Source organism: Dermacentor andersoni, chromosome 11 (assembly GCF_023375885.2).
Source record: "Dermacentor andersoni chromosome 11, qqDerAnde1_hic_scaffold, whole genome shotgun sequence".
Taxonomy (NCBI): domain Eukaryota; kingdom Metazoa; phylum Arthropoda; class Arachnida; order Ixodida; family Ixodidae; genus Dermacentor; species Dermacentor andersoni.
In genome coordinates, this window is record NC_092824.1 from 31,077,250 (window position 1) to 31,090,354 (window position 13,105).

At 45.4% G+C, this 13,105-nt stretch overlaps 1 protein-coding gene across 3 annotated transcripts in view; it reads right to left on the reverse strand.

Moving 5' to 3' along the window:
• Window positions 1–987: 987 nt before the first annotated feature.
• The window catches only part of LOC140214262 (uncharacterized), a 35,839-nt gene continuing 23,721 nt past the window's right edge, over window positions 988–13,105 (reverse strand). Inside the window, exons 6-8 of one of the 3 annotated variants that reach the window (XM_072285622.1) lie at window positions 12,989–13,062; window positions 5,669–5,795; window positions 988–1,898 (exon numbers count right to left, since the gene is read on the reverse strand). In XM_072285622.1, the coding sequence (XP_072141723.1) occupies window positions 1,580–1,898; window positions 5,669–5,795; window positions 12,989–13,062 (520 nt within the window). In that variant the 3' untranslated portion in view covers window positions 988–1,579. The remainder of the gene's footprint in view (window positions 1,899–5,668; window positions 5,796–12,988; window positions 13,063–13,105) is intronic. The other 2 variants (XM_072285621.1, XM_072285623.1) reach the window with 2 other exon arrangements.

Here is a 13,105-nt window from a genome sequence, read left to right on the forward strand (position 1 = left end):
GAGAGCCAGAAATAGAGACACCATAAAAAAAATATTGTGGTTTTACGTGCCATAGCCACTATCTGATTATGAAGTAAGCCGTAATGAGGGACTATGAAATTCGAGACCACCTGGGTTTCCTCAACGTGTAAGTAAATCTAAGTACGCGGGTGGTTTCGCATTTCGCCTCCGTCAAAATACGGCCGCCGTAACCGGGATTCGATCCTGCGCCCTAACGCTTAGCAGCTGAACACCGCAGCCACTCAAGAGAGAAAGAGACACCAACTTGGCTGTAAAGAATGTAAATAAACATACCAATGACATTTAGAGGAACGGGCAGAAAGATATTTGGAAGAAAACATGTTGGATAACACAAAAGGGCTTGCTATTCTTGAGGCTCGAGCTCGTTGTCAAGGAACAAAAAACGTACGGAGCAAATATTTGCAACAAGACAAGACATGTGAATGCTGCAGCATATATTCGGAGCCCACTCGCCACCTCCTAATGGCATGCGAAAGGATTTATTCGGCGAGACCCGGAGGTAACACAAACCTACCAAAAGCGCTTCAGTTTAATATGTCTGGAAGCACCAACCGCTCAGCAATCGCGATAACGAAAAGACGTTAAGAGTATTAGTGTAAGAAAAGCAGGAAAGAAATTGATACGACCTGATTCGTTGCAAGTCTACGTAGCGATAGAAGGCAGACAGAGAAGCGCTGAGAAAAAAAGAGGATTGCAGAGATTTGTACAAGAACACTGTAATAAAAGGATGTACAGTACACCTGGTCAATCAAGCAGGCTATAGCCTGCTTGACGAGATAGTTGGCTGTATCCACTCCGTTATAAAAGGGATGGCAGTAAAGCATCGTCATTAATGTCCAATAATTAGCCACTGCAATGATTTATTTGATAATTAGTTACATGCCTGAGAGAAGCCACCTATTGTAGCTGTTCTTCAGCTTTGAGTATCCCCTATCACCGGGCAGAGTCTTGAGCTTCCACAATTGAACAAATATGGACCATTTTTAACAGTTTTGTTTGTACAATGCAGGCCACTAAAACTATTCATAACGTTACCAGCAAGGCTCGAGAATATTAGGGCGGGACTTTACTCAGCTTCACTGTTAAGAACTCTACTATAAATATCCTTACTACCATGTTTTCCAAGAAAGATATCTCCCTATTTTGTTCAATCCAGGAGACAAATTTATTTTAACCATGGCTGGAGGAATGCGAAAAAAGGGTGCATTCTTCGAAGGAAACCACAGAGCTGGCGGACAGTATTCCTCGAGATAACCACTGTAAGAACTTTATTCGCAGGCCTTCTTCAGCCCTAGTAGAAGAAATAAGATTAGCCCAGTTTTGTTTGTCAGGAAGTTAGCTCACAGCTAGAACTGTTGAGGCCCAGACCGCAAGTTCTTCTCCGAAGGCACATGATGGATCTTGGTGCGAGGGTGACATCCAGAGAAGGCACTCCTCCCGGGTGAATATACGGCTGTAGCGATGCCGAATCCACCGTCAGGTGCGACGGTGCTTCCGGACCTGATCGACCAATTTCGTGGCGGGTGCTGCCCTGTTAAGGAGACCCGTCGACGGCTTCTCAGTCCTGTGCGCCAACGCGGCATGAAAGCATGTGCCTCGTGCGGCCACCTTTGGTGTAATATTTTTTGCCGCACACGCGGCACTCAAAGGACGGTTCGCCATGCGTACCTAAATGCCTCGTGAGATGCCAACGCGTCTTAAACAGTTTGCCACACTCGGGACAGCTGTGGTTTTTCCCAAGCGAGTGGTCAGCGGCGTGCTTTTGAAAGGCCTCCGCGTCGGTGAAACCGAACCGACACACGTGGCACTCTTGCATTCTGTTGGTAGCCTGGTTCTCTCGCTGTTGCCACGCTGCTTCTCTGGTTTCTTCAGGAACTCTGCGAGACAACAGATCGGGAGGGCACTTGATTAGTTAATCTTTTCTGTAAGGAGCCCAAATTTGGGATGATGGAGCTGGTTACAGGAAAAACCTACTCCTCTAGAGTGCTACCACCTTTGCAACCGACACTTTATTTTACAATGCCGACGCTTTCCGATGACGGATTTGGCGCCCGGAACAATCGCGGAAACTTAAAAATCGGGAATGTTACGAAACCGCGTTCTTGCTTGGAGCCATCGAGCCGTGTTGAGCGATGCTAAAAATCAACGAGGGGAAAGAAACCCTCTAACCCTCTAAGACGACAGCAGAAATTGCAAAGCCCCCTAATTTACCTTATTGTCATCTGTTGCTTTGACGCTGACGAAAGACGCCCATGCGCACATCGGCCAGCCACAAAACTGACTCTTTATGATGACTAATTTTCTTGTATAATTAACTACTTAGGAAAAATACAAGAATAGGGTGACACATACAAGAGTGAGCAACCTGCATTTGGTCGGATCGTCTTACGGTGCACCGGCACATTTTTAAACTCTGAGTAAAATTAGCTGAAACACGTGTATATACGTCTATGGTTCAACTAACGTGAAACAACACCCTGTATATATGCAATGGTGATCAAGTGATCAGTAAAGCAACATATATGTGCGAAAGACGCACACATACATATGTGCGTGTGTTTTTCACATGTACTTCGAAACTCAATATTGCTCGTGACTCAATGTTATTGAACAATAAGTTAACAGCATTTAGTCAACGACTTTATTGTTGGAAACTACTCAACTATGGATTAATACTCAACACTATTCAACAATATGTCAAGAGAATTTAGTCAACGACTTTATTGTTGAAAACTACTCAACATTGGCTCAATAATACTCATTACTATTCAATATATCAACAGAATTTAGTCAACGACTTTATTGTTGGAAATTACTCAACAATGGCTCAATAATACTCAATACTATTCAACAATATATCAACGCAATTTAGTCAACGACTTTATTGTTGGAAATTACTCAACAATGGCTCAATAATACTCAATACTATTCAACAATATATTAAGAGAATTTAGTCAACGACTTTATTGTTGAAAACTACTCAACAATGGCTCAATAATATCAATACTTTTCAACAGTATACCAACAGAATTGAGTGAACGACTTTTTTGTTGTGAACTGCCCAACAACCTTACTGTTGAATTATTGCTCTGTGGTTTCAATAATTGTTGAGGTATTGTTGAAAGGCTATTGAGTCAACAATTCGTCAACTATATGCCATCAACATTTCAACAGTCATTTTCATAAGCGCATCCACCGGGACTCCATACAGGTCCAAACACCCCGTATTGGCTATGCCTGAGGCTGTCCTTTTCCCTCGACCCGGTGAAGACGCGCATGGCTGATCGCGGCAGGTTCCGAACCACATGTGCTTAGTTTCGTGGTGTCGCTACACACCTAACGCAGGCTGACGCATAACACGCTGCCCTGAGGGGCTGCCTGCTATGAGCAATAGCAGAGATATTGCACCTTTCAGGCATCAGCACTCCCCTCCTCAGAACAAGTTGGTGAGTGCAGTCATGTTTGCACTATAGGCAGCATTTCGGGCTGTCCTTGGGCTGCTTTGTGTTGAAAGGAAGCTGAAGAGTCTGTCGAATTCAATAAGACGCTCATATACGGATGCGGGAACCTTATAAACCATGAAAGTAAAATTTTGGGGGGGATTTTTCACTTAGGAGTGACGCAATCGTTGGTTAAATTTGCGCTGTAGCTCCGCTCCCTGTCGAGCGCCGCGCGCTGCTGCTGACGCTGACGATGCGAGCGGAGACCGGAAACCGCGGCTTAGTGACGTCAACACTGGTTTTCCGCTCTTTCGCAGTCTACGCGACCGTGCCTGACCGGGCTTATTTCTGCGTGCGTGCCGTCCTAATCTGCTTTGCTCGACCCTACATTCCTTTATTTGTGTGTGTGTAGGAGTGGTAGTTGACGTGCGCAGCATCAATTGAACATGTAGGCCGATCATGCCGGCGTTCTGTGCAGCCTACGCTTGCGCGAACACCAGCGGCCGCGATGATGTTCCGATGTTTCATTAGTTCCTCCAAGACAAGAAGCTTTCAGCTAAGTGGGAGGCTGCTGTGAAGAGAAACAACTTCACGCGCTCAAGAACAACAATGTTGTGCTCTAACCACTTCCGTGACGATTACTTCCGGAGTTTACCAATAATGCGTGCTTTGGGTTCTCCTAAAAAATATAGTTAGCACGCTGAACGGAAGGTGCATGTTTATCGCCCACCCTTGACGCAGGTTTCGTCGCCAAGGGCCGCGAATTTTCTATTCGCACGTGTGTTGTGAAATAGCCTGCATGCAGCTATCATACCGCAGTGCAAGCGTAAAGTTTCCATGTGTTGGAAAGCCTGCTCATGCCAAGACGCTGCGCCCACCCCCGCCCTCTCTCACACACATAAGAAACCGGCAATCTCACGTAGCCGACCGAATTCGCCAGTTACGAGTAGCGTGCGGATGGCGCGCTGATGAAGGTGCTATGCTACACGTGCTACAACAGCCGGTAAGCTTTTCCCGCGTTTAAACCGTCTGTGTAGATTGCCGACAGCTTCGGGGCAGCGCACAAATGCTAAAGATCGCATCACCGCTTACGTTCTACGAGGAGGTATGCAGGAACGTAACACTACAGTTGTTTGCCCGGAAACGTACTCACTGGAACGCTGAATGTAGCTTAGCAAAAAACATACCCGCCAAAGAACATTTCCAACACAAGGAGATGCTAACACTTCGCCTTCGTTCGCGTGGAAAGCAGTGCTTGCACCAGCATTTTTTGCTTCTTGGAGAGGCTGGCTCTTGGCAATCGGCTCGTACATGTAGTATGTACAAGTATAAACCCCTTACAAATGACCTTGCACGCGACAGCGACAGCGCTACAAGCGAGGCGATGGCTGTCGCGTTCGCTCGTCGTCTGCAAGCCGTACTCCACGCGAGCGACGGCTTTGAGCGACGACTTCCCAGTATGGGGGCAGCAATATACGCGCCGAAACTATAGCGCGACGCATGCTTTATCAAATTAAGTTCATGTATTTTACTGAAGAAGGAGCACAAAATATTTCTGAAGGTCTTGCACTAGGTTCTTATTTTTGCACGTGTAAAATTCAATAGTTTGCTCGTTCCGTGCGACAAACAGTAGTATTTGAGTTAGGTACATCCAGTTTCGGCTTCGCACAATTGGCTAGTCGCTCATAGCATTCCCGGGCTACGAGCGACGAGTTCCAGATTTCTAGAAACAAGCGATCGAGCGACAACACCGACCGATTTGTTCAAGCGACGGCCCGTTTTGTCGCTCGAAGCCATCGCCCGTCACCGTCGCGCGCAAAATCACTCTCGTAGAGTTTGGACTTTACGCCGAATTTCTCAGAGAAGCGCAAGCTCTCGAAAATTTCCATGACCGTCTCAGCAAAACATCACCAAACTACTTTGCACCGTGCTTCGTGTGTAGCGGCAGCAGTCGGTCCGGACGAACACCATTGTTCACGTCACGAGGCGCCCGACCAATCACAGGCGGAAACGAGGCGCGTGAGCTGGGCGTGTCTGCTGCGGCACGTTTCGTCAAAATAAAATATGTTTGCGCTTTCTTTCGCTCAATTTCGATGCGATATTCGAATTCAGAGGGTTGAAAACCACGGCGTACTGCTCTTCACTCATTTTTTCGGGAAAAGCTTTCAGCTTCCCTTTAAAATGAACATTTCCAAATGTGGGCTGACCTGTCGGTTTCTTCCGGGATAAACGATGCTTTCTCCAAGCCAGCATGGCTTGTAGTAGGCGTGGCGGGATCGGCGCTGGTGCTGGACACCATGGGTGGGTGACTGATGCTTCCGCTGTCAGTGGCATCTGTGTGGCCCGGAAAAGCAGCAGAGATGTTTACTCACCGCTCTGGACAGGTCATTCGTAGAGTATGACAATTTCGTGCTGAGAAATCGTGGCATGCAAAACGTTTTAGTTGAAATTTCTTGGTAGGGAAACATGGCTGCAGTGTCGCTGTGTGTGGTGCTTATTTTCCGAAATTCTGCATTGAGTGCGAGCAAGAACTTCGTAGTAAATAAAGAGACAGTCACGATGAGATCCGTGGAATGGTGAATTTTTCTAAAGCTAAGTACGCTGTAAGTACAGGAGATTACAACACGACCGTGGTTTAAGCGAAAGACGACAGGCCGCAATTTCTTGGTGCGGTACAAGAGTCTTATTGGTGCTTTTATTTTCCTGTAAAAGGCGCATTCCATGCTTCACCAAGGTGGCAATGGATGATGTGATCAATTCAATGAGCATGCTTTCGCAGACACCCAACTTGTCTTAAACAAAAAAGGACGCGTTCTCGGTATTGTAAAGCCTCTGATGTAGTAGTGCGCTAAACGAACCTGCAGCACGCATGTTCCTGTCTAAATACGGGAAAAAATAGATGTCGTTTCTCTCGGTCATCCCTGCACCAAATTTGATGGCGCCTATTGAATGCGAAAGAAAATAATAAAATGTTATGACTGAATATTTTTGTTCAGGCTCTGAACGTCTTTATGAAAAATATTGGATGGGGACAGTTTTGTAAAGAAACAATATCAAGTTCACAGATCTTTATAGAGGAATAAAAACAATATTACAATTCTAGAAACCACATTTCGTGATACATTGCCAACCGCTCCTAAATATTTTTGTACTTTTCGCGTATTTTAAATTCTTAGGTCGAAATCGGCAGCTTTAGATATCCTAACGGAATCAGTTTACACAAATGCGATATTTGTTTCCGAAGCAGAGTTTCTAAATTCTGGGCATTCTGTTTCAACTCTTTTAGAAGACAACTCTTAAATCTAGAGCATGCGTACACTTGCAGACTCGCGCAAGCTCGAGTCTACGCAACTGGCGTCTGTCGCAGGTCGCGAAAAAGGTGGTTTGCCTCCACAAAGTACTGTTACACATTAAACATTTTTACACCCTTATGGGTGGTAAGAGAGGTGCTTTCTGTATTTACACCCATGTTCACACCTTTTTAGCACCCTTTTTTGTCAAAACACTCTATCACAAGGGTCTATACTACACATAAGGCGCGACTTTGCTAAAAGGGTGTGAAATCGACGACTAAAGGGTGTTGAACGCATTGATGCATAAATCTAAGCAACGTGTACACGTCCACGCATTGAGCAATGAGTGTAGGTATTGCATTTTTAATGATAAAGCATTTTATGGCCTTTCAGGTAGGAAAGATGGCGTTCTCCGCAACAACAATCCATACGGGACCCTGCTCATGCCAATCTTGTCATTTCCCTTGAAACATTCAGAAAGCATTCAGAACCGCGCCGCCCTTTTATTCTCTCATATTATTCACGTCATTTTAGCGTCACGTCTACGAAAAGAAGACTAGGTCAACCTTACCTTTGGTTACGTCGTACGTACCTTCGTCTGTGTATTTTTCATAGAATATGGTACTTCAACCCTTCTCTTAAAGAAAGTATTTCACCGTACCAAGTTATATGTCGTCTCGCATCGACCATCAACATAAAATTGATGCACTATTCTTCCATTTTGCCAAGAACAGCCACTGAATGGAACCGCCTTCCCGCATCCACAGTCTGTTTGTGACAGCACTAATTCAACATCTCTGTTCAAATTGTATTACAGGTAAATTTTCTATTCTTGCCCTGCACTGCAAATATTGTATACTTTCACCCCTTCTTTCTGTTGTGTCTACTAGGCCTTCAAAGTATGTATATTAAAGCAATAAAATGTGACGTCATCAGCGTCTTGTATGACGTCAGTAGTGATACAGAAGGTAGTAAATAGAACAACGCTAATTATGAGGAATTGTGGGTAAATTATGTGAATAGGGGTAGTTGGAGAAGTATGGGAGAGGCCTTTACCCTGCAGTGGGCATAACCAGGCTGATGATGAATGTGAATTAGGGTGGAATAAATTCGGTTAAAGTTCGTACAAACTGTAGCAAGGTGGATTACGGCAGATGAAGGTAGAATTGTGAAGGACACGTGACAATGTATGACGTATCACGGTCACGTGATAATCGCAAGTGTACATCCATGAAGTCATTGGGTTTTCGCATTCCTAAGTGACTTTCGATCTTTTTCTAGGATTCTGATGTTACTGGCATGACAGCCACTCCAAAATGTATCATCGAGAAAATGTACGCAGTTTCACTTACAATTTGATTATCACTATATTTTGTGCTCACAATTATATTATCATGCAATTAAACACTTCTAAGACAAACTGCAGTAGCAGAATGAAAACGTGCGAGCAACTTGCACAATTCTGCACGAATATTTCGTTGCCCTTAAAAGCCGAACAAAAAGTGGCGAAATTAAAGAAGCTGTCTGGATATATTGCTGAACAAACAGGGGCGTACTATTAGTCGAGCCTCTGCTGTACAATGGCATCAACGTACAATTTACTTGGTGAAGCCATAACGAAGACATTTAGAGCGGCGAGATCACGCTGGAAGTTCTCAAATCCGAATCTCCACGTACCTTGCCTAAGTTATTCAGAGTTTTACTAAGCTACTGGTCTGCCTTCTAAGCGCATCCTCGGACACAGTTTGTAAGGCTCAGCCTGTATATTAGGGGCTGGTGTCGTCAAAGCTGTAATTGCTTATCCACAGCATACGCTCTTACAAACGCTTCCAGGGAAAAATTGGTCCACGTTAAGCAATTCTGGAATATATCTATATATATATATGAAACAATTTCATTTCCAGAACTCTGTCTCGTAAAGCGGACGCAGCTTGTCCCCCGTCTGTGAAGGGGCGCTGCGGTCGAGGGTAGGGAGGTCGTGCTTTCTCGATGTTGGTGTTGACGAGCTCTTCCACCCTTCTTGCGTGGACAGCGGGCGTGTTTTTTTTTTTGTCTGTTGATTCTGGAAACACGTGGTGACCATCGACTGCTTGAGTGCATTTTTTTTGTGGAAATATTGGAAGATGGTTCGCGCCCGGCTATAGCCGTGAAGCTTACGTGGCTTTCATCGGTGTTCTATCGCTTCTACTGGATGCCTGACACGTGGATGCACCGATTCTTGGTTCAGGCATGTCATGAGATGCGAATGGAGAACAGATGCCAGGTCCGGGACCCTGCGGCCCATTTGGAGTTCTTTCCAGGGGATGGCATCACTGTCGTAAACTTTTTTGACACTCGCTACATGGAACGGTGATCTTCTAAAAAAATGCCGTGCTGCCTGCATCGCGAGTCCGAAAAAATTCTGTTGCACGCACTATCATGAAATATGGAATTTAAAAAATGCTGCAGAAATTCTGACTATTGTTTCATAATGGCTAGCCGTTCTTTGGCTCTGCTGTTAGTTCGCTATTGTTTACTTGCTTATCGTACCTTATGCATGTCTACCTTCCAACCGCTTTTCTGATGTCTAAAAATGCTTGCTCATTAGTAGACAATTCTCAGGGTTTCGGTAGCATGTTGTGTTCTTTATCATCCGTGTCCTGCATAGGCCGCATCATGCTACATAGTGAAACTCTCGGAGTGGAACTGGTTCAGCAAGCCACATTTCGGAAATAGCCAATACTTTGTTGGTTACTTGGATAGATACATGTCTGTAGAGTGAGCACTACGAAATTCAATGTTGGAGGAAACCAGCGACCACTAACCTTTTGCTTTGTCCGCCGCTATGCACTGGTTAGCCTCACGCTACATGGTCTGAAGTCTCAGAAACGAGAATTCCGTCAATGCGCTTATCTTTGTGGGATGAAATGTGAAGACATCCTTGGCATTTCTGAGGTACAGGCCTTCCAAGCTGGTTATTCTTTAAGGCATGACGCAGACAAATTTCAGAGGAGGAAAATTTTTTAGGCTGCCAAAAATCATCTAAAATTACACTATTATCGCATTTCCCAAGCAGCCATTCTATGATTATTCATACTCCGCACACCAAAGCAGGCTTCTTTGCATGCGCAACTCTAATGCGGAAAAGTAAGCTTTCAAGGGGCCGACAATAACGGGTTTCCTCATTTTTTGTCGTTTTCCATTGCTTCTTTATCTATTCTAAAGCGACCAATCATTTACATTTACCCAATTTTAACAGTAGCATGTGTTAACTTCACCAATTATGCATTTATTTTGCAGACAAAAGGTTTTTGGAGACAAAAGACTGCGTGTTAATTACCGATTTTGCAAGGGTACTCTACAGGGAATGCTTACGCATTAAAATTGAAGAGTGCGCTTAAGCGAATAAGGCAGTTTATTGCATCGTCTGTGTTGGTTATACACCAGACGTGTATGTTTATTAGGCCTTTTCTTTATCGGTTGAACTTAAAGAGTAGGATGGGTCACTGAAGCACGCTTTCAGCACTTTACGAAAGAAATATGCACGCACAACAAAAGTTCCTGCTACTGTGCACTTCAATGAATGGAGAGACCATTTGGAGGCGATTCGTCGCTTGTTTGAACCTTAAGTCGATTTCTTACAGGTGCCCGTAAATTTCGATTGCTTCAACAGCTACGCCGCTCCTACTATGAAGGGGCATTTTTTCTCCTTGTTAAGTCTTTCCCTTCCCCCTTTTTTCATTACACAGAGTGTAGTGTAGCAAACCGGAAGCTCGTCTGGTTGACCTGCGTGCCTTTGCTATCCTTGCTTTCTTTCTCTCTCTCTCTGTCTTTCTAAGAATTTAGGAGCCAGGACTCTTGTACCTTTTGCTTTGGGCCATGACTTCTCCCTCTTGAAAGACGGCAGCCCGACATTCTTGAGAGGGTCGTCGTACAGAAGCTGGCTGTATCTCACTTTGGTCCCGCGATGGCTTATTTCCAGCAGAACTTGTTGCTGGGCGAGTTGGTTGAGATCTAACGAATACATTGCTGCGCCAAAAGGAACATAAAGACTTTGGAGGGACAGTAAGAAACTACTCTCGACCGCTATCACTACTCTCAGCACTCGACTTGTCGCTTCTTACTCTCCCTCCTAAGTCTTTATTTTCCTTTTGGCGCAGCAATGTATTCGTTAGATCTCATTTCGAGCGTAGGTTTCGTGTAGTACGTCGACATGCAGAGAACAGACATAGACGCACCAAGTCGATGCTATACCCGAGGGAGGCCAGGCGGACGCAGAAGAAAATACATTGCCACATGGACCGAATATGCAACGAACAATGGAACTCATTCTGTAACTAGTTGGACCCCCGCAAAGTACTGTCTTGCGTAAGGCTTAATCTCCAGGACGTACGCGTTTCTGCTCGGCAACGCAACCACTTTAAGGCAGAGGCTCTCCACCAAGGCTGTCGAGAAGTCAATGTTGGAGAAGAATTTTGTGAGACAATTTCAGGTGACAGAGTGTTAGGAAAGGATCTTTAATTGTACGAAGTTCCCTTCACGCAAGCTTCGGCAACGGACGAACCTTTCTACATGGAAGAATTGGAGGCTGCTCTAGCCGTTTGCAGGCGTTCCTCTTCGCCCTTGACTAGATAATATAGTGCACGCTGCTGTACGCCTTCTTGAACATCAAGAGCGAGAGGTCCTGCTGGGTCATGCCAACGTCCCTTGGAGTGACGGAAAGAGGCCCCTTGAACTCAAATCATATCTGCCTCTTGCTCTCGGCAGCTTTGTTGGCAAGTTAACTGAGAGGATGGTCCCCACGCGCCTCGAGTTTTTTTTTTTGAGCATTGCAATGTTTATGCAGACGCGATGACCCGCTTTTAACGTGGCCTTTCGTCGGTCGACAACGTCATTGATTTTGCGTATCCAACAACAGCATACACCCAAATGCCTCTCCTTAGCGCTATCGTAAGACGTGACTGGCGCGTATGGCAACGTTTCACGTGAAGCCATCGTTCACGCGCTCGTGTCCGTTCAAATCGGAGGTCACGCTATTAGCTGAATTGGGAGCAACCTGACCCGAATGAGCATTTTTTTTTTGTATTCACCGAGGATGGTGAAATTACCGGCCACTACACCACATATTGTTCGACATAGCTCTGATTTGGCTAGCGGAATCCCTGCCATACTCGGTCAGAATATCAATTTATGCAGACGACATTTGCATCTTGGCTTCAGAAATAGCTGCTCCGCAGGTTCACGCAAGATTACAAAAGGCTGCAACGCTGATGTATGCCTATGTTAAGAGGCAGCGCCTCGGCATCTTAACAGCAGAAAGCGCATTAGTCACCTTAATGCGAAAATGAATGGCCGGATACCCGGTGGCTACTAATGGCCAGCCTATCATGCACAAGAGAACCCATCAATGTTTGGAAATCATCGTTGACCGCGACCTCTTGTGGACACCACCATGAAACCTATGTCACCATTTAAAAGCAATGGATGGAAAACATGGAGACCGTCGATGTGTTCCGTGCTTCAACTGTACAAAGCGCTCTTCGTGGATTTCTAGCGTTGCAGCACTCCGCTGTTGTTAAGGACCCGGAAGACAAATTTCAGAGTGCTTGGGAACATGCAGGTTCGTTCATTCATTCATTTGTTCGAATAAAGTGACATAAAGCATATGAAGGAACATAGGACGAGGAGGAAAGAAGATTGCCTCGGGCTCCTCCGCGTGCACTTTCGGTAATATATGAGACTATATTGTAGCACTGCTGGGAAGTCCTAGGTAAGGACAAGAAGCGCAGCACAGTTTAATTCATCATGCAGTTAAACAGTTCAATCAACAATAAGCCGCCCCTAGAAAAAAACGTTTCTTCTAATGGCAAAGCTGAAGGAGCCTTGCTGCTGTTTTTTGGTGACGTCGACAAGATAGCAAACTGGGAATCCCTGCTTACTCTTTTAATTACTGGCTTACTGGTACTGTCCTCAGCAGGAGTACAGTACCGTACACACGCGAGTAGTGTTATCGCCTCAGCAATTCACCCATCAGATCATCTCAACCGTGAGCCTAACATCACGCGGCAGGAGTTACATTTCTTGTACTAGAAACTATGCAGAATGTAGAGCACAGATTGACAGGTGCAGAACCGCGCACCCGTGAACCAGCGGCGATGTTCTAGAAATGTGTCGTATGCGACTGTAGATAGATTGCTGAGTCATGTGCAAGGTGAGGCGTTGAATACCAGCGGCTGAAAATCTTCCCACACCTACCGGAGACTGTAGTTGTGCCACAAGCCGCGTAGTACTGCATACTCCATGGCTCAGCGCCGGTGGCGTCAGGAATTCTAAAATGCAAGAAAGATACGCACATGAACAGTGCGGCCTGCG